This window comes from Equus przewalskii, chromosome 11, assembly GCF_037783145.1.
Source record: "Equus przewalskii isolate Varuska chromosome 11, EquPr2, whole genome shotgun sequence".
Lineage (NCBI taxonomy): Eukaryota > Metazoa > Chordata > Mammalia > Perissodactyla > Equidae > Equus > Equus przewalskii.
In genome coordinates, this window is record NC_091841.1 from 27,653,908 (window position 1) to 27,678,702 (window position 24,795).

A 24,795-nucleotide genomic window follows, 5' to 3' on the forward strand; every position below is an offset into this window, starting at 1 on the left:
ACATCAACGCTGCCCCACCTGGACTCGGGGGATCTTGTCAGCCCGGTCTGCCAAGACTAGGCCACGGCCAGGCCGTCCGCGTAGGTTCCTGGCCGCCGCGCGACCTCGGCCCGTGGACAAAAGGCCAAGGCCGCCGAGGCCATTACGTATCTGACCTCGCAGCTCTTAGGGGCGGGGAGTGGGTGGGCCGACGAAGCTCTACTCGGCGCGCCTGTTGGCTGTAGCCGACGCCCATCAGGGCTCCGAGGCCCGACTATTGGACGGCAGGGCGGAGCTCGCCGAGCCCCAATGAATGGGGGAGCCGGAAGCAGGAAGTGAGTTTGCAATCGGAGCAGCTGCAGCAGGTGAGGCCCGGCGCCCGGGTTTCGGGGTCACAGTGTGTCACACTCGGGGGACAGGGCGAGTCTGGACCGAGCACAAAATCATTCTCTTTCTGCCCCCCATCCGGTACCCCTTCCAAATTCATCGCGGCCTGGAGGCCAAGAAATGCTCCGGGCAGCGAAGGGTTAACATCCCTTTCAGAACCCGGGGGTTTGTGCTGTCGGGGCGGAGCATCGGGAGTGGCGGGGGAGGCTGGAAACTCGTCCCCAGCAAGGGAAGGCAGTGTGGAAGATGCTCTGGGTCGGGAGATCCCCGGATTCCAGCGGGGCTGTGAGACCGTCGTAAGTTGCTTGGCCTCTCTAAACCTCAATCTCCCTATCTGTAAAATGAGTTTTCTTCCAGCTCTGAACTTCTGTGGCTCTGTAGCTCCCTGTGGCCGAGCACAGGGAGAGGGTAGGAGTATGGAGGGCGGAAGAAAAGACCGTTAGAGGGATAAGAGTGGGACAGATCCTAGGAGCAATGAGAGAGGAAAAGAGTACAAGGAAAATCATTTACTGCTATAGGTGCATTCCATCCGGTGTGACCTCATCTAATTTGCACACCGACCTGGTGAGTTTGGGGTTATCACCCCCATTTTACAGAGGCAGAAACTGAGGGACAGAGACAATTGACTTGATTTTAGGAGTCTGAATTGAGCCAGGATTGGAACCTGGGTCTTCCAGCTGGGAGCCCGGGTCTCTGTGCTTATGAACACAGTGGTGGGTGGAATTGAAGAACGTGCAGGAGAATTCAGAGGAGGAGAAGGTGAGACCGAGAGGTGTCTGGGCTGGGAGTCTAGAGATACGGGTCTTTGCTTCTGACTCCTCCACTGCGTGATTAGGCAAAGCTCCTGGCCTCTCTGGGCCTCAGTTTCCCCATCTGTAATACCGGGTAGTTGGATTCAATCTTTAAGGTTGAGTGGCTCAGGTCAAACATGGCCTACCAGTGTATTTTGTAATCTCCCTGGGTGAGTCACCTGACCTTCTCTGAGCCTCAGTTAGCATATCTGGTGAATGGGTACGATGGTATTTTCCCTTTCTCATGGGCTTTTGGGAGGATTAAATGAGATCATGAGAGTGCAGAGCCAGGTGTGCAGTTGGTGTGTGTAAATCATGGCTGTGATGATGGTGATGGTTCTCAGCAGGGCCCATGGCGGACACCCAGTACATCCTGCCCAATGACATCGGCGTGTCTTGCCTGGACTGTCGTGAGGCCTTCCGCCTGCTGTCGCCCACAGAGCGCCTCTATGCCCACCACCTGTCACGGGCCGCCTGGTACGGAGGCCTGGCTGTTCTGCTGCAGACCTCCCCTGAGGCCCCCTACATTTATGCCCTGCTCAGCCGCCTCTTCCGTGCCCAGGACCCCGACCAGCTGCGCCAGCATGCCCTGGCTGAGGGCCTTACAGAGGAGGAGTATCAGGTCAGTTCTCTCAGGTCAACCTGCGTTTCCTGAGTGGCTTCTGGGTGTGAGGGATCAGGAAGCAGGAGTACAAAGGTCTTTCTCTGTGGATTAGAGCAAAAGTTACAAATCCAAATACAAAGGTTCCCCTCCTGGGACCTCAGTCTTCTCATCTGCAAAATATGCATGAGGGTTGTCTGTACCTCTCAGGGTTGTAGTGACCTGACGCCAAGATAAATGGTGGCTGCTGGGATTACAAGGACTGTGAGTAAAGGAAACAGCTGTGGAGGTTCAGAGACGGTGGAGGAATGAGTCCAGGGGAGGAATCAGGAAGTCTGAGTTCTGGACCTGATCATCCTCGACCACAGTGTGCGTTCCTGGGCAGGGTGTTCTGCCCGTCGCCTGGTTTTTATTTGTTTGTGGGTCTACTGGCCAAATAATACAGGAACGCATTCTTAAGTATTGCAGCAATGCAGACAGACACAAAACGAAACACGAAAATTGTTCATTCTCAATGCCCTTGCCAGAGGTAACCTCTGAGGCTGCCGGGTGTGCAGCCCTTTCAATCCTCTGTCTGTATTGTGTACCGACACGTGCACACCTGCCCATGTATCAGTTCCTTATTTTTTCTTTTACATAAATGAGATCATGCTCTCCATGTTCTTATGAGACCTTCTTTTTTCACCAAACACCATGTCTTAGAGAACTTCCATAGGGTACATATAAGTCCACCTCATTCTTATTTATTGGCTGTGAAGCTTTCTGGAGCAGTGTACACAATAAGCAATTTAATCTTCAATTTATTGCTGGGCAGATTGTTCCTGGTTCTTCTTAGAGATAGTACCACAATGAGCAGACTGGTGCCCATGTGTGAGTAGGATCTCTTTCTAGAAGTAGAATTGCTGGGTCAGAGGCTCTGTACATTGACAACTGATTGGTGCTGTTAAATCATCTTCTAAAAAAGCTTCACCAAGAATGTATGAGAATATGGGCTTGTTTTTCTACATGTAAAATAAAGGGATTGGATTACTTATCTCTGAGCTGAGGCCCAGGCTGTTTTTTCCTCCTTTTTTGAACTTTGGTGATCACATCTCATCTCTAGGCCTTGATGTACTCGTTAGAAGAGCTAATAGCTGGGGGACTGCTCATAAATGGAAAAGTGCTGCCCAAGTATGACCATTTTCAGTGGGATTCTGTTGTTTGTAAGTAGCAGAAACCCACCTCGAATGGGCTTAAATGAAAAAAAATTCTGACTTCCAGTTTCTGGTCTGGCATGTGAGGAGGTTAGAAGACTCCAGTTTGTCCTAACGACAACGAAAAACTTGGACAAACTGGAAAAACCAACAACTCTTCTTAGATCTCTAAGAGAAGTGAGGTCGCAGGGCAGACGGCTGCCCCCACGGCTGGAGGGACAGACAGGAAGGTCAACAGAGAATCACAGCTCACCAGAGCAAAAGGTCTGAGCTGGAGCCTGCCCCGCAACCAGTGCTGGGGTAGGAAAACCTGAACCATGATTGACGAATTGCTGGAGGCTCAGTGTGGACAATGCAAGAGTTAAAAACTCCGGGGCGACCCAATCTTAAGGGGGCTCCCACACTTGTGGGGATTTTGCCTCTGAGAGCCTGACTGGATTCTCAGAAGGAATTTCAGAGAAAAAGCTCCTTGTGCTTCCGGCAGGGGGCGGGGAAAAGGAACCGTTTTTGAAACACACTGGAACATTCTATTCTTAACATGGTCTGCTCTCAGGAGAAACTATTCAGCCAGGACATCACCTGCCAGGGTTTTCTCGGAGCCTGAGGAAATACCCAACTCCAGCTTGCTCTAGCCATCCTGTCCCACCTAAGGGAGCTGGGGGGGACATGGGACTGAGAAGCACATGTGAAGTTCACAGTCCAGAGGCAAAGGCTCCCTAGGAGACTGAGACTTAACCGTGGGACTCTAGAACGCTTTCCCTGCTCCCACATCTCACCATGTGACTGAAGGCCTACTTAGAGCAGTTCCTTTTACCCAGGACATCATGTCTGGCTAGCAAGAAAAAAAACCATGAAACATTCTAAATGTCAAAAAACACAGTTTGAAAAGACAGAGCTGCATCAGAACCAGATTCAGATGTGGCAGGGATGATGGACGTACTGGGCTAGGAGTTAAAACACCTGTGACTAATATGCTAAGGGCTCTGATGGATCAAACAGACAGTGTGCAAGAACAGACGGGCACGGTGAGCAGAGAGATGGAAATTCTAAGAGAGAACCAAGAATGCTAGAGATCAAAAAACACTAACAGAAATGAAAAATACCCAGAATGGGCTTAGTAGCAGACTTGACACAGCTGAGGAAAGAATCTCTGAACTGGAGGATGTCTCAAATAGAAACCTCCAAAACTGAAAAGCAAGGAGAAAAAGGACTGAAAAAAGCAGAACAGAGTATCCAGGAATTGTGGGACAGAGGATGTAACATATATGTAGTGGTAATACCAGGAGAAGAAGAAAAAGAGAAAGAAACAGAAGAAATAACTGAAACCATAATGACTGAGAATTTCCCCAAATTGATGTCAGATACCAAATCGCAGATGCAGGAATCTCAGAGAACACCAAGCAGGATATTAAATGCAAAAACCCCCACAAACCCTGTACCTGGGCAGAACATTTTCAAACTACAGAAAATCAAAGATTAAAAAAATTCTTAAAAGAAGCCAGAGGGAAAAAATAATCTTACCTATAGAGAAGCAAAGACAAGGGGCTGGCACTGTGGCCGAGTGGTTAAGTTTGCGTGCTCCACTTTGGCAGCCTGGGGTTTTGCTGGTTTGGATCCTGGGCGCGAACATGGCACCACTCATCAGGCCACGCTGAGGCGGCATCCCACATGCCACAACTAAAGAAGGACAGTCTTTAACGTGTGTGTGTCTAACAACAGAGCATCAAAATATGTGAGGCAAAAACTGATAGAACTGCAAGGAGAAATAGATTAATCCAATATTATAGTTGGAGACTTTAACACCTCTCTCAGAAATGGACAGATCCAACAGGCAGAAAATCAGTACAGACATGGTTGAACTCAACAACTCCATCAATCCATTGGTTATGACATCTATAGACTCCTTCATTTAACAGCAGGATACACATTCTTATCGAGTTCACGTGGAACATTCACCAAGATAGACCACCTTCTGGGCCACAAAAAACAACTTAACAAATTTAAAAGAATAGAAATCATACAGTGTCTGCTCTCAGATCAAAATGGAGTTAAACTAGAAATCAATAACAAAAAGATAGCTGGAAAATCCCAAAATACTTAGAGATTAAACAACACACCTGTAAATAACACATCGGCCAAAAAAGAACTCTCAGGAGCAGTTAAAAAATATTTTGAGCTAAATGAAAGTGAAAGTACAACTTATCAAAATTTGTGGGATGCAGGGAAAGCAGTGCTTAGAGGAAAATTTATAGCACTGAATGCATCTATTAGAAAAGAAGAAATATCTAAAATCAATAATCTAAGTTTCCACCTTAGGAAACAAGAAAAAGAAGAGCAAATTAAATCCAAAGTAAGCAGAAGAAAATAAATAATAAAAATTAGATCAGAGATCAATAAAAGTGAGAACAGGAAATTAGTAAAGAAAAATCAATGAAACCAGAAGCTAGTTCTTTGAAAGGATCAATAAAATTGATGTCTTTTGTTCTCTTGGGCTGCTATCACAAAATACCGCAGACTGGGTGGCGTATAAACAACAGAAATTTATTTCTGAGAGTTTTGGAGGCTGGAAGTCTTGGGGTGCCAGCATGGTCAGATTCTGGTGAAAGCTTTCTTCCAGGTTGCAGACTGCTGACTGTGTCCTCACATGGTGAAATGGGCGAGCTGGCTCTCTGGGGTCTCTTTTGTAAGAGCGCTAATCCCAATGATGAAGGCTCTGCCCTCATGGCCTAATCACCTGCCAAGGGCCCTACCTTCTAATAACATCACTGTGGGGGTTCGATTTCAACATATGGGTGTAGTGGGGGAAGACAAACATCCAGACCATAACAATCAATAAGCCTCTAGACAGTCTAACTAAGAAAAAAAGAGAGAGGTCACAAACTGCTAATATCAGAAATGAAAGAAGGGACATCACTACAGATCCCACGGGCATTGAAGAAATTGAGTCCATAATTAATAATCCTCTCAAACAGAAAACACTAGGCTTAGATGGGTTCACTGGTGAATTCTACCAAACATTTAAGGTTGACATTATACCAATTCTTTATAATCTCTTTCAGAAGAGAGAAGCAGAGGGAATACTTCCTAATTTTATGAGGCTGGCATTACCCTAATACCAAAACCAGACAAAGACATTACAAGAAAAGAAAACTACAGATCAATGTTTTTCATGAACATAGATACAGAAATGTTCAACATATATAGCAAACCGAATCCAACAATGTATAAAAAGAATTATACACCACAACCAAGTAGGATTTATCCTGGTATGAAGATCTGGTTAAACATTTGAAAATCATTAAGTTTTTTGATTCGTATCAACAGGCTAAAGAAGAAAAATCACATCGTCATATCAATAGATGCAGAAAAAGCATTTGACAAAATCCAACACCCATTCGTGATAACTGTCAGTAAACTAGGAATAGAGGGGCACTTCCTCAACTTGATAAAGACTACTACAGAAAACCTACAGCTGGCATCATATTTAATGGTGAAAAACTCAAAGCCTTCCCACTAAGATCAGAAACAAGGCAAGGATGCCCCTCTCACTGCTGCTTTTCAACATGGTGCTGGAAATCCTAGCTAGTGTAATAAGGGAAGAAAAGGGAAAAAGGATATACAGATTGAGAAGGAAGACATAAAACCACCTTTCTTCACAGATAAAGTGATCATCTGTGTAGAAAATCGGAAAGAATCAACAAAAAAACTCCTGGAACTAATAAGCAATTATAGCAAGGTTGCAGGATACAAAGTTAATATACAAAAGCCAATCGCTTTCCTGTGGAGACAGTAAAAAGATCAGTGGTTGCCAGGCACTGGGGGATGGGGAGGTGGAGCACAGAGGATTTTTAGAGCAGTGAAACTACTCTGTATGATACAGAAAAATGTATCATACATCATGGTGGATATGTGTCATACATCTGTCCAAACCTATAGAATGTAGATCACCAAGAATGAACCCTAATGTAAACTATGGTCTTTGGGTGGTGATGTGGCAGAGTAGGTTCATCAATTATAACAAATGTACCACTCTAGTGGGAGATGTTAATAATGGGGGATGCTGTGCATGTTTAGGTGCAGGGGATACATGGTAAATCTCTGTACCTTCTGCTCAGTTTTGCTGTGTTTTAAACACAGTTTTTCAGTTTTTAAGACTGCTCTAAAAAATAAAGTCTATTTTTTTTTTAAAAAAGGGAGAGTTATTGGTTCCAGGGCTAGGGGAGGCTTCAGGTATGGCTCGATTCAGGGGCTCAGTGCTACCATTGCAATGCAGTCTTCCTCTCTCAGCTTTACTTTCTTTCCTCATTCCATAGGGGGGCTCCAGGGGCTCCAGGCTTGATGATCCCTAGTATAAGATAGGCTTTTTTTTTTTTTTTTTTTTAAGGAAGATTAGCCCTGAGCTAACATCTGCTGCCAATCCTCCTCTTTTTGCTGAGGAAGACTGACCCGAAGCTACCATCTGTGCCCATCTTCCTCTACTTTTTTTTAATATGTGGGATGCCTACCACATCATGGCTTTTGCCAAGTGGTGCCATGTCTACACCTGGGATCCGAACTGGCGAACCCCAGGCTGCCGAAGTGGAATGTGTGAACTTAACCACTGCGCCACCGGGCCAGCCCCTAAAACAGGCTTTTTGCCACTGGGAAATTGCCTGGGTATGGCTCTTCCTGGCTAGCCTGAGCCTGTGCCTACCACAGGAGTCGGAGAAGGAAGATTCCTCCCCCTGTGAAAGGAAGATGGAGCTCTTATTGCTGCAGGAAAGGAGACTAGATTTTGGGCCAGCAAAAGCTGTGGAATAGATGGCCAAGGCCCTCCAGCTCGAACATTTGATGCTTCCAACGTCAGCTGCCTGACAGGTTGGGGGCAGAGGACAGGCTTTTTGCAGAAGGAGGTCATGCTTGAACTGGGCCTTAAAGGTCATATGGGATGGCCACAGGTGGCTGATAGGGAGCTGGCCATAGCAGGAACAAAGGTGTGTGAACCTTTAGATGTGTTTGGGAGCTCCTGAGAAGACTAGTTTGACTGGACAACGGGTGTGTGAAGATGGGTGTGTGAAAGTATGTTGGGGCCAGACTGGAGCTTCCCGGGATCTGGGTCCTGCCCCCAGATTTCCCAGCCTCACCCGTACTGTCTCCTCCGGGGTGTTCACATCTCAGGAGGGAACTTCCCTGGCGTGGGGGAGGCTGTGCTTCCAGGTGTCTGATGCCTCCCTCCTCCCAGGCGTTCCTGGTCTATGCCGCGGGAGTCTACTCCAACATGGGCAACTACAAGTCCTTCGGCGACACCAAGTTTGTGCCCAACCTGCCCAAGGTGAGCTGAGGGAAGGCTGGGGAAGGTGGAGAAGTCGGGGCCTGTGGTGTGGCAGTGGGGCCCCAAGCGGAGCCTTGACCCTGTTGCTGCCATTCCGCATGACCTTGGGTAAGCCACCCAGCCACCCTGGATGCTGCAGCCTCTTCGTATGTAAAGAAAAGCAGTGGTTCCTGCGACCATGCTGACCCGAGGGGTGAACAAGGGGAGGATGTGGAAGTGCTCTGTGAACTGTTAGGTGCTTGCAAAAAGGGAGCCTGTTGGTCATCACTGTTGGGGACAGTGGAGAAGCCTGGGCACAGGGAGTCCCTCGCTGTGACAGGCAGAGGCAGCTCCTACACCGGGGCTCTCAGCCCTTGCTGCACACTTGAGTTGCCTGGCAGTCCTGCTGAAATGCACCTGCTGATTGAGCAGGTCTGTGACAGGGCCCGAGGTTTGACATTTCTCAGCAATGCTGATACTGCTGGTCCATCGACTGCACTTTGACCCGGAAGGTCTTGGGCTGTGGGAGAAGAGCTTGGGCTGGATGTGGAGGCTCCAGAAGGCAGGCTTGGGTGGTATGGCTGGGCCAGTGGCCTCTCTTCCTCTGCAGGAGAAGCTGGAACGTGTGATCCTAGGGAGTAAGGCTGCTCAGCAGCATCCAGAAGAAGTCAGGGGCCTCTGGCAGACCTGCGGGGAGCTCATGTTCTCTCTGGAGTCCAGGCTTCGACACCTCGGGCTGGGAAAGGAGGTGAGGCCCCCCAAGCGTACAGAGGAGTGGAGGGTGTCCTTTGAGGACACCTGGTAGGGAGGGACGGGTACCTGATGGAAAGGCAGTGGGCTTTGCCTCACACTCTTGAGGCAAAACTGCTCCCCACTGCTGGCCTCAGTTTTGTCATCTGTAAAATGGGAAGCAGGGCAGATGAAATGCTTTCTGAACACCTTCCTGATTCTAACATCCTGGGATGCTGTGTGCAGGAAGAGGGGAGGAGAGAAGCACTGAGAGCTGGAGGGAGCTGAGGAGGGGTGAATGGGGAAGGATTGGGCCCAGGCTTCCTGCCTCTGGAGGCTGCTTGGGAGCTGCGTGGGGTGAGGGACACGGCAAGCCTTAGGGGCAGGCCAGCCTGTGCGAGGCTGCAGCAGAGCTGCAGGAAGGCTGGAGATGGGCCTCTGTTGCTTGTGTTAGAGTTTTTTCCCCTGCAAAGAGATGGAGGGGGACAGGGTGGAGGCTGCTGAGAGGACATACAGGAAGCCTGGGGCTGGAGAGTGCACTGGGAAGGGATTCGCCAGCCGCCCCTGCAGCACCCTGACCTCCGGAAATCCTCTTTCCCATCATTCTTCCCCGACAGGGGATCACCACCTATTTCTCTGGGGATTGTACCATGGAAGATGCCAAACTGGCCCAAGACTTTCTGGACTCACAGGTTTGCGGGTTGGGCACTCGGGCAGTGGTTTGATGGGGCCCCCTCACCTCCGGCACCCACTCCTGAGTCTCAGCTTGGGCCCAGAGACAGGGGCATTTTGGGTCCCCCAGGTGGAGAAGACTTGGGAATCCTTGTCTAAGAGTCAGCCTGGCTCGAATGAGGTAGCCATCCCCAGGGGGACCCTGATGGAGCTGCCCCTGCTCCACCCCAGGCTGAAGGGCCTTAGGACGGCCTCAGGGCTGGCGACACAGACCATCAGAGCCACTTCCCACTGGGCTCTGGAGTCCACGCGTCGGTTTCACCTCCTAGCTCTGCATGACCCGTTTCCTTGTCTGAAACGGGGCCTGCCTGCCTCCTGTAGCCCTGGGTTCGCTGAGGCCATGCACTGCCTGGCACGGTCGAGTCAACGCTTAGTAAAAGTTAGTGCTCAGTGGGCTGAGCAGAGCAGCAGAGTCTCCCCACCCTGTCTCCCCTCCCAGCCGACTCAGGTGGGTCCCCCGCAGGCCCTGGCCTGCTTTGCTGCTATATCTCCTTTCCCTGGTGTGACTCATTTTCCCTCCCCACAGCCCCCTCTGGACATACTCTCCCCCAAACCTCTGCCCTGGTCTTTTCCAGAACCTCAGTGCCTACAACACACGGCTCTTCAAGGAGGTCGGCCAGGATGGGCAGCCCCGCTACGAGGTGCGGTTGGCTTCCGTGCTTGGCGCAGGTGAGCCTTGCGCACACCCTTCTCCTCCCTCTTTAACGTGGACCGTGGTGGAGGGCGCCAGAACTGAGGACAGGGCTTAGCAGGTTATGGGGTAGGTGTGGGAATAACATTCATAAGAGTTATGGCAGATGTTGATCGAAGACTTACTGGGTGCCCAGCTCCGGGCCATGCTCAGCATCCCGTGGTTCCTGTGAGGTGAGCATGGCTAGCCCGGTATTGGCGGTGACAGTAAAGGTATGCAGTAGGGGGAGGGGTTCTGTTCAACTTGGCCAGTGTCACGGCTGCAAGCCTCTGAGGGGGCTGTGTGTTGGGCGTGGTCCCCATTCTCCAGGCAGTGGCCCCGAAGATAACAAACTACGTAAACAGCAGGGAGAGAGGCTGCACCATACGTCTCATAACAGCCTAGGAGAGAAATCCAAACCTCACACAGTGAAGGCTTAATGGAAGAGGTGACCATATCTGTCTTGGAGGTTGGGGGGAATATAAAAAGGTGAAGACGGTGAACTTATTAAATTCTGCTTCCTAAATATCTCTCAGAGTACCCTCAGACTAAAGCCTAAATCTACCTCCAAGGGCTCTGTCATTCAGAACTCTTTGGTTACAAGTGAAGAAACCTATTTCAAATTTCCCTAAACCAAAAACGGGACTTTACAGGCTTGGGTAATTGAAAAGCCCAGAATAGGATGGCTTCAGGCACCGCTGGATCCAGCTGCTCAGACAGTATTCTCAGAAATTTCTCTCTCTGTCTCTTGTCTTGGCCGTCTCTTTGACCTTGTCCATGGAAAGCTGCTCCCCACACAGGGCCTGGTGGCCAGTAGCATGGTCATTCCAGCAGAAAGAGACGCTTTTCTCCCAGGAGTTTCTTCATAAGGCCTGAAAGTGACTCTGGTTTCTCTATTTTGGGTCCCGTATTTATCTGTGAACCAATCCCTGTGGTCAAGGGCCAGGTCTCTGATTAGCTAGACCTGGTCCCAAGCCTACCTCAGAGCCAGGCAATGAGGTCAGCCCCTCCCACCACCTGAACTGGAGACAGTAGTGGGGCGGGGGATTCTCAAAAGAAAACTGGGGTCTGTTACCAGATGAGGAGGAAATGAATGCAGTGTGGACAGAGACTTCCAGACCCCTCTTTGCAACCTGGTTCTCCCTTCCCCATCCAAATCCCACCTCTCAGCCCCACCCTCATATGTCCCCAGCCTCCCACTTAGACTCTGTACCCCAGCCATGCTCAGCAGCTTCCAGTTCCCTGAAAACGCCATGTTCTCATGTACCCTCCCTGGGCCTTTGCACAGTCTGTTCCCCCTTTCCGCCTGGAATGTCATCCCTCCCCTTGAGGTGTTCACCTGGTGACGATCTGCTCATCCTTTAGGGTGTACTTGGACATCACCTCCAGGACCTTTCCCTGCCTTCCCATAACTGAGTCCGGGCCCTTCCCTTTTCCCATCAGCATGCCCGGTAATTTCCCCGTGATTTTCCTGTTGACCACCAGCTCCTCGAGAGGAGGAACTGTGTGTTCCGTTCACCATTGTCTCCCCAGCAGCTGGCACTTGTAGATACTCAAATACTCAGTGTCGGACTAAATGAAGATGGGAGGGCACTGCGTCCCTGGTGGAGGGAACAGCAGGAGCAAAAGCAGTGTGAGGGAGAGTTTAGGGGTTAGCCAGTCGTTCGGTTTGACTAGAGAAAAGGATATTGGGTTCCAGCAAATAGGAGTAGGTCACACCGGCATACAAACTCAGCCTATACTCGTAGGATAGGATGCAGCCTGGGACAGTGGTTAAGAGTGTGGCTCTGGAGCCTGGCAGCTTGAGTGTATCAGTTACCTATTGCTGTGTAACAAACGCCCCCAAAATTTAGTGATGTAAACCCACCTTTTCATGATCACGGACTCTGTGGGTCAAGCATTTGGACGGGGCATGGTAGGAACAGCTCATGTCTGGTTGACGATATCTGAGGCCTCAGCTGGGAAGACCTGGAGGCTGGGGTGACTTGACAGCCAGGGGCTGGAATCATCTGCAGGCTCACACATCTAGTGGGAGATGCTAGCTGTCTGTTTGCTGGGACCTCAGCTGGGACTGTCAACCCAAACGCCTCACGTGGCTTCTGCATATTGCTCATGGTGGCTGGCCTCCGAGAGCAAGCGTCCCAAGAGAGCCAGGCAGAAGCTGTGTCGCCTTTTACAACCTTGCCTTGGCAGTCACGTGGCTTCACTTCTGTGTCGTCACAAACCCTCCCCCCATCAAAAGGAGGGAATATAGCCGCCATGCCCTAATGGAAGAAGTCACACTGGGAGATGGCAGATACCGTGGCTGTCTTTTTAAAATTCTTTTTACGTAACCTAGAAGTATATTATATTCTTCAGAGCCAACAAACAAAATACAGCAGTATGTTGGTATCCCATTGCTTCTGTAACAAAATCACTACAAATTTAGTGGCATAAAGCAACATACATTTATTCTGTTATAGTTCTGGAGGTCCACTCTAAAACAGGACTCCAGTCCCTTCTGGGGTCTGCGGGGGGCAGTCTGTTTCTTTGCCTCTTTGGGCTGCTAGAGGCCGCCTGCGTTCCTTTGCTCATGGCTCCTTCCTCACATTTCTGCAACCCCTTTCTCCTGTCGTCACATCTCCCACTTCCCATTCACCCTCTTGTCTCCTTGTAAGGCCCATTGTCATTACGTTTAGGGTATGGCTGTCTTGTAAGATGCAGTCTGCTGCACTGGGTTTCAATCCTGCTCTGCCATTGCCACTTGCTGCTGTGTGACCTTTGAAAAGTTACTTAACCTCTCGGTGCCTTAGTTTCTTCGTCTATGAAGTGGAGATAATAATTTCCTTCTCTCCCCAGAGTTGCTGTGAGGCTTAAATGAACACATGTAAAGCACTTGGAACATTTCATGTTACATAATATTAGTATACACTTACATCTTTAATGTAAGAAATGTTACAGAAATGGGTATACACTTTCATCTTTAAAAATTTATATATTATGTAACATGAAATGTTCTTAGGGCTTTATACATGCGTGAGATCTTAGATGAAAGAGCGTCCTGGAGGGGTGCTGGGGTGTCTTGCACTAGCCTTTTCCCTGAGTGAGCCCTCCCCCCTCAGAGCCTGCTCTGGACTCCGAAATGACTTCCAAGCTGAAGAGCTACACATTCCGGGGGAGCCATTTCCAGGTGACCCGGGGGGACTATGCACCCATCCTCCAGAAGGTGGTGGAGCACCTGGAGAAAGCCAAGGTAGCGCTGGCTGGGGGCTGAGGTGTGTGGGGTGGTGGTGGGTGGGCCTGGATCCCTCAGGCAGCAAAGGCGGGGGTGTGGGCTGGGTGGGTGGCCCGAGGCTGATGGACCACTGCTCACCCCCAGGCGTATGCAGCCAATAGCCACCAGGAGCAGATGCTGGCCCAGTACATAGAAAGCTTCACCCAGGGCTCCATTGAGGCCCACAAGAGGGGCTCCCGCTTCTGGATCCAGGACAAAGGCCCCATCGTGGAGAGGTGAGGTGCCCAGCCTTCACCCCCACCCCGTCTGCTCCTGCGCGCCGCTCCTCCATCTCTGCCCTTCTCTCCCCCAGTTACATCGGGTTCATCGAGAGCTACCGCGACCCTTTTGGTTCCCGAGGAGAGTTTGAAGGTAACTTCTGGGAGGAGGGCGGTCAGGTTGGAACCTTTATCCCACGTCCCCTAAGGCTGCTGCCTTCCCCCTTGGCAGTGGTAATAATAGTAACAGCAGCCGGCGTTGATGAGTTGTCTGTATTACCTGGGCACTTACCTATATTAGCTCGTTTAGACACCATCATCCCATGAGGATTTCTGTCCTCACTTTACAGATGTGGGAACTGAGGCACAGACGCCCTGTCTCTGAGCCACTTTGCTGTGCTGCCTCTGGTGTCTGGTCTGGGCACAGGCTCCATCCTTTCCAAGCTCCGCGGCTATGTCACCTTGGGTCAGTTAACCCCACCACTGAGCATCAGTCACTCCCTTTTGGGTGTGTGGGAAGTGAGGTATTGTATGCAGACTGCTCAGCACAAGGCCAGGCACCTAAAAAGCCCCGGGTGAATGGGAGCACAATTAACATTATATCTGTGAACGGTCTCAGCTGCTGTTATCCCAGGGCAGGTGGCAGGCTGCCTTGGCCTCCATGCTCACGCCCCCATGGGACCTACCTGTGCAAAGCAGGGCATCCAGCCTGAGGATTTAGACTCGTCTCTGCCAGGCCTTACCCTCCCCAGACCCTGGGTGCAGAGGCAGGAGCATCTAACTGCTGGAAGCCAGAGAGATTAGCCTGGAAGGAGAGAGGAGATCCTCAACAGCCATCCAGGGGCCTTGGATCTGAGTCCATAGATCCAGGCCCAGGGACGAGGCATAAGGGGGCAGGCGGTCCTGGGGCCTGACGAGGAGAAAGGCATACACACCTGCAGCTTTCCTGATTCACCCACAGCAGCTTAGCCAGGCCTACTCTGGGGCCTGAGACCCCAGGGCCTCCTCAGCAGCCTCCATCTCAGAGGTTTCCCTTCTCATGTAACTTATTGTGATTATTAGAAAGATTCCATGTTCATGGTCAAAATTTTTGAAAATACACAGAAAAAAAAAAGAACTGTAATTGCACCTACCCTAAGGTTAAAATTTGGAGTGTAAGTCTTGTCTTTTGTTTTTGTATAGAGCTATAAATGTTTATAAAAGTGTGTGTATATGTGTGTGTGTGTGTGTACGTGTGTGTATAATTTAAAAATCCACATTTGTTGTAAGTAATGGGAACAATATTGAAGTCCCTCCTTTACCACCCTCCCCTATGTCACTCTCCTTCAGAGGTCACCACAGTTCACAGTTGAGTACAGATCCTTCCAGACCTTTGTTTAAGGATTCACGCACATACACATTACTTTTAATTCATCCAAGTGAATGAGATTATACTCTCTGTATTATTCTGCTACTCACTTTTTTCACTTAACAGTCTATCTTGGATATCTTTTCATATCAGTACATATAGACTTGCCACATTCTTTTTAATAGCTGCATAGTATTCACAGTATATATTAAATAATTTCCCACAACATTTGATCTTGTCCTGTATGTCTAACAGTTGCATGGTGTGCTGTCGTATAGCTGCTCCCTAATTTATTTAGCCAATCCCCAATTGTTGGACATTTAGGTTGCTTTTCCTTCTTTGCTATTTTAATCCTCCTGTCTTCCTGGCCTGGTGTGACGATTCCACCTGACAGATGGGATCCAGACAGGGGGGCTTTGCCAAGCCTGAGTCTTGGCCAGGTTAACTCCTTCTTCTCAAGAGCCTGACCAGCCAACAGTCTAGGCCAGGCCTTCCCAAGGTTTAGTCCATGTGGTGTTAACAAGAATTGCATCCAGGAAGGTTCAGTGCTAAGCAGCAAGGGGTCTTGCCTGCAGGCTCTTAAGTACTTTTAAGATGCAAATGTGCATTAGGAACCTCCAAGAATTTGGAAATAGAGTATATAGCATTGCCCAAACTTATTTGACCAGGAAGCTCTTTCTTTATGAAGGATCTCATAGAAAACGTGTTCTGTAGAGTGTAATTTTGGAAACACTACTTTGAGCCAGGAACTCTCACTGCATTAAGTCTAAAAGGATCAGTCCCAGTCCTCTGTGCAGCAGCCGCACTCACAAGCCAGAGGCTCTAGCCATGCAGGACAGCTCACAGGTCCCCCAAGGAGAGCATTTTTCTTTGCTTGTGCAGTCCCTTCCACTGGGAATCTGATCCTTTCCCCAGCACCCCCTACATGCTCCCTTTTAAGATCCATCTCAGACGTTACCTGGTGAAGCCATCTCTCCACACCACTCACCGCCACCCTCCATGAAGGCAGAGCCCAGGCCTGGGTCACTGCTCTCCCCAGTGGCCAGTACAGGGTCATTGCACACAGCCCGAGTCAATAAATTTGTGATGGCTGGAGGGGTAGAGGAGTTGAGTAGGGGGTGGGATCCCTCCTACACCCTGCCAACCCCCGGCCCCCCTTCCTCCCCTGCAGGCTTCGTGGCCATGGTGAACAAGGCCATGAGTGCCAAGTTTGAATGGCTGGTGGCAAGCGCAGAGCAGCTGCTGAAGGAGCTGCCCTGGCCCCCAGCCTTCGAGAAGGACAAGTTCCTCACCCCCGACTTCACCTCCCTGGATGTTCTCACCTTCGCTGGCTCTGGCATCCCCGCTGGCATCAACATCCCCAACTGTGAGCTTCCTCTAACCGAGCCCCTGGAACCAGGACAGTCACCCCAAGTCCCCAGGAGCCTCCATTGAGAATCGCCCCCTCCCCCTCCACACACTCACTCTGGCCACAAATTGCCTGCTCAGTTCCCCATCCCAGCCTGTCCTCTTGTCTAGACTTCTTGTCCGTGACCCTTGACCTTTGCCCCTTCTCCCTGGTCTCCTCCCCGCCTTCTCCAGACGACGACCTGAGGCAGACGGAAGGCTTTAAGAACGTGTCACTGGGGAACGTGCTGGCTGTGTCCTACACCACGCAGCGGGAGAAGCTCACCTTCCTGGAGGAGGATGACAAGGTGGGCACTGGCAGCCCGAGGGTCAGGGCTGGGCCTGGCCTGACTTAGCTGACGCAGGAGGGCAGACAGCCCAGTGCAGTGGAGAAGAAAGGCTCTCCCACTTCTTAGCCGTGTGGCCTTGTGACTTCAGAGCCGGTTTCCTCACCTGTCAATCAGTGGAGGCAGTCCCTTTCTCCCGGTTGTGCAAGGATGAGATGGGCCCTGTGGTACGCAGTGTGGAGCCTGGCGTGTAGTAGGTCTTTACCAAACGTGCATCAGGCTGGGCCCTCAGCTTGGCAGAGGAGCCGTTGGCAGGCTATGTGGCCATGGTGGGACAGTGGACAGCGTGGGCCTCTGCTTGTCTTGGCAGGACCTGTACATCCGCTGGAAGGGTCCCTCCTTTGACGTGCAGGTGGGACTGCACGAGCTGCTGGGCCATGGCAGCGGCAAGCTCTTCGTGCAGGTAAGAACATGGCCAGTCAGCCCCTGGTGCCCAGGCCTGCAGCTCCCCTCCCCGTGATCAGGCCTTCCCTCAGGGGCTTTGGGTCAGGTGGGGGAAATGGCCCCTTAAGCAGAGAAGTCCCTGTCTTGCCCTCTCCCAAGATGTCCCAGGACCTCCAAGGACTGAGTGGGTGCAAGGATTGAGTGTGACCTGCAGGACAGTCCCACTGAGGTCCCCCACCACAGAGTTTTCTGCCCAGAGTCTTCCAGAGGAATTGCTTGGCCCGAGCCAAGGAAGTCTGCCCTGAGGGTGTGACTCAGGCAGCCCCCGGGACAGAGAGGCTGGGAGGGGCCGTCTCTGGGTGCTCCCAGTCCTGAGTCTTCAACACTGTCTGGCTTTGCACTGCTGTTCCCTGGAGCTGTACCTTTCTAGCCAGTGTAGGGAGCGAGGTCTCCTGAGGGCAGCACCTTCCTGCCATCTGGCCAGAGTGGCTGGAGCCCCCTCGACATACACTCAGGGAATATGAGAAAGACAGATGGCCTTTCTGGCAGGCTGAGGAGAGCCCATATGGACCCCCAGCACGGAGCCACAACAGATGAGATGACCGGAGGCGGGCGGGGCGAGGACCTCAGAGGGAGCGGAGTTCTGGATGGGGCCTGCTCCCTGTGGGGTGGGGCTGCCTCCCTGAATGAGGAGGGGCTGGAGCTGCGCCTGGATGTCAGGAGGATTCAGAGCACAACTGCTGGGTGCAGCAGCCTGGCCTTGGGCCCGTTCAGGCTTGGAAGTCACAGGGAAGTGGGGACAAATGTGGCCACTCTGTGGCCTAGGATAAGTCAGTTCCCCTCACCGAGCCTCAGTTGGCCTGTCTGTAAAATGGAGTTCCTGACCCTTACTGTATGGGCTCACGTAAGGAATAAAAGCGAAGCCGGATAGTAAGCCCTGAGGTTTGCTTGACACGCAGTAGGCACTCTGGAAATGGATGTTGTTAAGAGACAGTGCATGGAGGTTATGTGCTCTGATTCCACTTTGGGGCTCTTAGTCTCTGAGCCTCAGTTTCCTCATCTGAGAAGTGGGCTAATGATGGAACCTTCCTCAGGGTGATTGTGAGGATTAAATGGATGATGCAGAAAAGATACTTGGCGCAGGGAGAGGATGGTGAGGGTGGTGCTTGTTCGAGGTAGAGAATCACATGCTGTGCCCTCCTGCCAGCACTGGGAGAGGGACCAGGAGGCACGTAGGGCGCGAGCAGCCCAGCTCTCTGGCCCACCCCCTGGGACATCTCCAGCTAGGCTCCTGAGATACGGGGGGTCTTCGCCTGACTCTGGGCAGGTCCTTCTGCTCTCTGGCCCTCAGTGTCCCTCTCTGTGCGGTGGGGCAGTGGTTCTGCTTCCTCCACCTCCTGGGGGCTCTAAGAGGGCAGCCAGTGTCACAGGCCTCAGGTGCGGAGGCAGCAGTTTGTCACTAGACCCCGTGTTCCTGCGGGTCGGCCTGCTGCTCCCGGGCTCACCTTTCGGAGCCACGCGTCAGGCCCTGGGATCCTGGAGCTGCAGGCCCAGACTAGGGCAGGGCCTCCTTTCCCTCAGCCGCCCCGTGTTCATGACTCTTCTCCTGCAGGATGAGAAAGGAGCATTCAACTTTGACCAGGACACGGTGATCAACCCCGAGACCGGGGAGCAGGTGAGGGTGGCCTCGGCGGAGCCCCAGGATGCTGGGAGGGTGGGCACGGGTGGGGTGGCAGCCGCCCCTAAACCTGCTTCTTGGGCCTCCCCTCCAGATTCAGAGCTGGTACCGGAGCGGGGAGACGTGGGACAGCAAGTTCAGCACCATCGCCTCCAGCTACGAAGAGTGCCGGGCAGAGAGCGTGGGCCTCTATCTCTGCCTCAACCCCCAAGTGCTGGAGTACGAACAGCAGGCGTGGCGGTGGGGGGTGTCCTGCGGGAGGAGGGGTGCCGGCAGAGAGGGCAGGGCCCAGGCAGCCTCAGACCCCCCCCACACACACACCTTCCTCTCCCTCAGGATCTTTGGCTTTGAGGGGGCTGATGCCGAAGATGTCATCTATGTGAATTGGCTCAACATGGTTCGGGCCGGGCTGCTCGCGCTGGAGTTCTATACCCCTGAGACCGCCAGCTGGAGACAGGTGGGGCCGGGGGAGCCCTCAGGAGCAGGGGAGCCTGCCGTGGGGGCCAAGATCAGGATTCTGAGCGTAGGGAGGGGACATACCCACGAGGCACATAAACTGGGTTTAATCCCAGATCCACTGCATGTGGGGGCAGGTCATGCACTGCTGTGAGCCTGAGTGTCCCTGTCTGTGGAGCAGGAGCGATCATCTCCCTGCCCACCTTTCAGGGCGAATCAGATGAGAAGATTTTACTACGACTACTAATAGGTGACTTGCGTAGGACTTACTCTGTGCCACACACAGTTCTAGGCGCTTTACGTGAATCAGCTCGTTTGCTCCCATTATCAACCCAGGAGGCAGGTACACTATCATTACCTTCATTTTAGAGATGAGGAAATTGAGGCACAAAGAGATTAACTAACACACTGGTAAGTAACAGAGCCAAGATTCAAATCCAAGCGGCCTGCCGGCAGACCCATCAGGCTGCAGCGCTCGATTATGAGATGTATTTGGAAATAGGGGAAGCAATAGAAATGTTGTAAAAAGCCAAAGTATGTTTTGAGGAGGTAATATATCACCAAAAGAATACACATTTTAGTGTCAGGAAGCTTGGGTCTGAGTCCTTGCTCTCCCTTACCAGCTGTGTGACCCTGAGCAAGTCACTTCACTTCTCTGGGCATCTGTTTTCTCATCTGTAAACTAGGGATATTGATGCCTACTTGGTCCCACTGTTGAATGCTAAGAAGATTTTGGAGGAGAAAGTGCTCGGGGTCCTGGTGGCGAGGGACCCTCTGGGGGACTGCTGTCATCAGGGTGGGGTTTGGAGCAGCAGAGGGTGGGTGACAAGGGGGAGCAGAGGGCTCCAGGTCCTGCCTGGAAATGGCCTCCCAATCCCTCAGGCAGCCCGCCCTCCCTTGTGAGTAGAGGAGGGAGGAAGCATTTGAGGGGAGAGGAATAGGCAGAAAAGGACCCACAGGGTGGGGGAGAATAAAACAATAATAGTAATTGACGATTAATGAGCACAGACTGTATTCGGCCTTGGAACAAGCTCTTGGTACGTCTTATCTCAGGGCTGCAAATGATTCCTTCTCCTTGGCCCCGGCAGGCCCACATGCAGGCCCGGTTTGTGATCCTGAGGGTCTTGCTGGAGGCTGGCGAGGGACTCGTGACCGTCACTCCCACCACAGGCTCCGATGGGCGCCCAGATGCCCGGGTCCGTCTTGACCGCAGCAAGATCCGGTCTGTGGGCAAGCCTGCCCTGGAGCGGTTCCTGCGGAGACTCCAGGTAAGCGGAGGCCTGTGAGGGGCACTCGATCTGTGTTTCTCGCATATTCAGCACAGGAGCACTATAGGAGAGCAGACACGGTCCAGGGCTGTGGCCCCTGGCAGAGCCCTGTGGACGCGGGGTGGGCTCCCATCACAGGCACCAACTCCATCTGTCCTCCCACAGGTGCTGAAGTCCACAGGGGATGTGGCCGGAGGCCGGGCCCTGTACGAGGGGTATGCGGCGGTCACCGATGCACCCCCTGAGTGCTTCCTTACCCTCAGGGACACGGTGCTGCTCCGCAAGGAATCTCGAAAGCTCATTGTTCAGCCTAACACTCGCCTCGAAGGTAATGGACTCCTGAGCCCCCTCGGATGGGGGCCCTACAAGCCCTATGGGGGCACAAGGAGGCCTGGAACGGACCCGGTGTGGGGCTCAGGGAAGGCTGCCTGGGGTGGCTCCTCCCTCCGAGCCACAGTCCTCGCCATGCCACAACTCAGGCCCAAACCTTGGCTTCTACCACCACCACCCCGCACACCCAGGGTCACACTGGTCGTAAGAGGACAACAGAAGGTTTGAGGAAGGCCAGCAGAGCAGGGGCTAGTGGAACAGACAGACGCCACGCTTATGGGGAGACCAGGCAGGCTACTGGAGAATCAGGGGGCCCAGGAGCGAGGTCAGGTCACGCTGTGAGTTGGGACTCAGGAGGATGAATGGAACCCAGGGGACAATGCAACTTGGCAGAGAACAGGACAGGATCAGCATCCCCGTCCGTCATCCCTCTTCCTTAAGTGATGATTCCATTTCCAGAAGCCCTGACCCCGTCTGCGTTGCACTTGTACCTTTTGTATTAGAAGTCCTTGGGGTCCCAGCACCTCACTGCATTCACTTTCCTGTCACGCCTTGACTCATCTTTCCCGACACCTGTCACATGAGGCACCTGAGAACAGGTGGTGCCGTGTGGTGGTTAGAGCATGAGCTTCAGAACTGCCCTGTGACCTTGGCCTAATCACTTAACCTCTCTGGGCTTCAGTGTCTTCATTTGTAAAGCCAGTGTTGACAGTGTGCTGATGCTAATAGTGAGCCTGAATTAAGTACTTCCTTTGAGTTCTGAGTGGTTTCCATGGATTAACCTTTAAATCCTCACAGTAACCCAATGAAGTAGGTATTTTTATCATCCCCATTTTACAGATAAGGAAACTGAGGCATAGAGAGTAACTTGCTCAAGGCTTGCAGCTATCAGGGTTAAATGAAATAATTACCTCCTACTGGTGAGGAAAAAGCATTTAAGACGCTTTTTCCAGACTCTTTGCCCTGCGCTCCAGAGGCTCCTTGGGAAGTGGCCCCGACCCGTTCCTGGCCTCAGTGACCCCTCTTCCCTGCCTTGCTGCCCTCCAGGCACACCAGCCTTTCTGTTTGTCCAGCCCCCTGAGCTCGCTCCAGCCCTGTAGTTTTTGCATTCACTATTCCCTCTGCTTGGCACGGTCCTCCCCCAGATCTTTGGCTGGCTGATCCTTCTTGTCATTCGAGTCTCTGTTCATTGGCACCTCCTGGGAGAAGCTGTCCCTGACCCCTCTACCTAAAAACGAGTCAGTCTCTCTAATCTGTCATTCAGCTTCATTTTCGTCATGTGCCCATCACTCTGCCATTTTCCTGGGTGCCTCGTCTCCATGGCAACAGGCATCTCCCCAGCACCAGTGCAGGGCCTGGCACACAGCAGCTTCTCAGTGTCTGTCAAATGTGTGAATGAACGAATCACGCCAGGCACATAGTAAGTGCTTCTTACATGGACAATATCATCATTGCTTTCTCTGTCCAGCCTTGTGTGGGCCATTGGGGATCAAGAGATGAATCGGACCCAGGCCCTCCCCTCATTAGTTCACCACCCATTAGGAATGATAAAACATGGAGAGAAATGAGAAGTGTTCATGAGTGCCCAAGAGACACACAGAAGTGGTCTGCACACTTAGAGGAGGGGAGATCACATCCACTTTCGAGGGAATCAGGGAAGGTTCTGGGAGGAAAGTGGGGGTTAAACTAGGCCTGAAGAACAGGCTGAATTTTCAAAGGTCATGGTGGTGATGATGTTGATGACGTTGGTCACTGACTTCTTGGGACTTCCACGTGCCAGGAACTGGGTAAAAGCTTTCCATGGATTAACTCCCAAGAATCCAACGAGGAAGTTATTATCCCCATTTTGTGGAAACCAAGGCACAGAGGGGCTGTGTATCTGCCTGAGATCACACAGCGAGTGGGTAGCAGAACCAGGATTTGGACTTGGGCTGTCTAAACCCAGCACCTGTGCTCTTAGCTACATACCCCTCCCAGTGCACAGAGCACAAGGCGCCGTGAGTGGGCAGAGCAGTGGAAGTGTGTTAGAAGGACATGCTCCCCGTGAGTATTCAGGGGACCTTCGCAACAGCCCATGAGTTCAATGGATGCCCTTGGAACAGTCCCATTTGACAGATGAGTAAATGGGCTCAGAGATAATGAGGCTGCTGGTAGCTGGCCTTTGTTGGGCACCCACTCGATGCATTATTGTATTTAATCACCACTGCTTCTTGAGAGAAGAGGTGCTGTGCTCACCCCCACTTTACAGATGAGGAAACTAAGGCTTCGAGAGGTTGAGAAACTTGCCCAAGGTCCCACAAGTAGACAGAGATGAAGCAATTGCTGGACTGTAATTCAGGAGGCCAAGGACTGTCTGCTTCACCTCCTGTGGCACCTGGTGTAAATCTTTATTAACTGAGTGAAGGAAGGAATGAAGGAATGCACCAATTCATCAAATACTCCCCCTTTAATATTTCCTTCCTCATAGAGTTATTGTAAGAATTAAATTAGATAATTAACCCAAAACATTGCACACAATTTTTGTAACATGGTAAGAGCTCAGGAAGAACTAGCTGCTCCTATAATTACGATTATGATTATGATTCCACTTCCCTTTTAACACCTTTCCCTGCCGCTGTGTCCTCTCCATCTCCTCCCCAGGCTCCGAAGTGCAGCTTCTTGAGTACGAGGCCTCGGCGGCCGGCCTCATCCAATCCTTCTCTGAGCGCTTCCCGGAGGATGGGCCCGAGTTGGAAGAGGTCCTCACCCAGCTGGCCACAGCTGATGCACGGTTCTGGAAGGGGCCCAGTGAGGCCCCATCTGGCCAGGCTTGAGGAAGATTTGTGTGTGTATCAGAGGCCAGGGGAGGCCCAGCAGCGTGGACTTTGGTGCTACCTGGGCCGAGGGTGGCGACACTAACTCTTTGCATTTGCCAGCACTTTTCAGTCTACCAAGCGCTTCCCTGTGTTATCTCATTTGATGGGCGCTCCCCGCATTGGAGTGGACGATGCAGGGCTTCTGATCCTGCTTTCCAGATGAGGAAATGGAAGTTCTGAGAAGTGACCTGTCTAGACCCCGCAGGACTCAAACCTTCTCTCCAATCCAGTGCTCCTCACGTTACTTTTATAACCAGAAAAATAAATATAGAAACAACCACCATCTTTGTGATTGGTTCGATTCCTCCTTGCCTCCCTCTCACTTCTTACTTGCTCCCGGCAGGGTGGTGGGATCAAGGCCCGGGGAGGAGACAGGAGGGTCATTTTTAGGCTCTCATCCACAACAAGGGGCGGTGATTTTGACATCACCTCTAAATGAAGATACACAGTCACAGAGATGAACACGACACAATTTTTGCAATCCTCCTTTGTGGCATTTCTTGTATTTTAAAATATTCCGGGAGCCTAAAAACTGGAAACCCTCCACTTTGTCAGAATCCTAGGATTTAATCTCTTAAGACTTGTGTGTTATGCCTCTAAGCCCGGACCCCTACAGTAAGGCGGGAAGAAAGGACAGGGCCCCTTTACGACCCCATTAACTGTGAAGATGGAAGAGAAGAGGAGTTAGTTTTGCTGCTGTTAAACACTAGAAGGGCCCCTTTCCAAGCCTCGAGGTTTGCAGTATCCAGAAGCTCTGGCTGGGAAGGAGCAAAGATAAAGCAAATGAGCTGGGATGAGGGACGGCGCCTCAGCAGGCGGAAGCCCAGCAAAGACCCCGCATCCCGCGCGGCGCCTCTTAGGCCCAGGCCACAAAGCTGCGCGCCCGGAATCTTTGTACGA

General features: G+C 51.7%; 1 protein-coding gene across 5 annotated transcripts; it reads left to right on the forward strand.

Moving 5' to 3' along the window:
* Positions 1 to 191: 191 nt before the first annotated feature.
* On the forward strand, positions 192 to 24,178 carry DPP3 (dipeptidyl peptidase 3). 5 transcript variants are annotated; one of them, XM_070565558.1, is made up of 18 exons: positions 192 to 344; positions 1,502 to 1,779; positions 8,173 to 8,262; positions 8,852 to 8,989; positions 9,588 to 9,662; positions 10,278 to 10,371; positions 13,474 to 13,604; positions 13,731 to 13,861; positions 13,939 to 13,997; positions 16,363 to 16,557; positions 16,773 to 16,885; positions 17,235 to 17,327; positions 18,921 to 18,983; positions 19,081 to 19,205; positions 19,323 to 19,443; positions 20,531 to 20,710; positions 20,876 to 21,038; positions 23,681 to 24,178. In XM_070565558.1, exons 1-18 carry the CDS (start codon positions 293 to 295, stop codon positions 23,851 to 23,853), a joined length of 2,274 nt encoding a protein of 757 aa, XP_070421659.1. In that variant the 5' UTR covers positions 192 to 292; the 3' UTR covers positions 23,854 to 24,178. The 5 variants fall into 5 exon arrangements, with proteins under 5 accessions (XP_070421659.1, XP_070421660.1, XP_070421661.1 ...); XM_070565559.1 differs by having other exon boundaries at positions 259 to 344; positions 1,505 to 1,779; XM_070565560.1 differs by having other exon boundaries at positions 304 to 662.
* Positions 24,179 to 24,795: the final 617 nt, after the last annotated feature.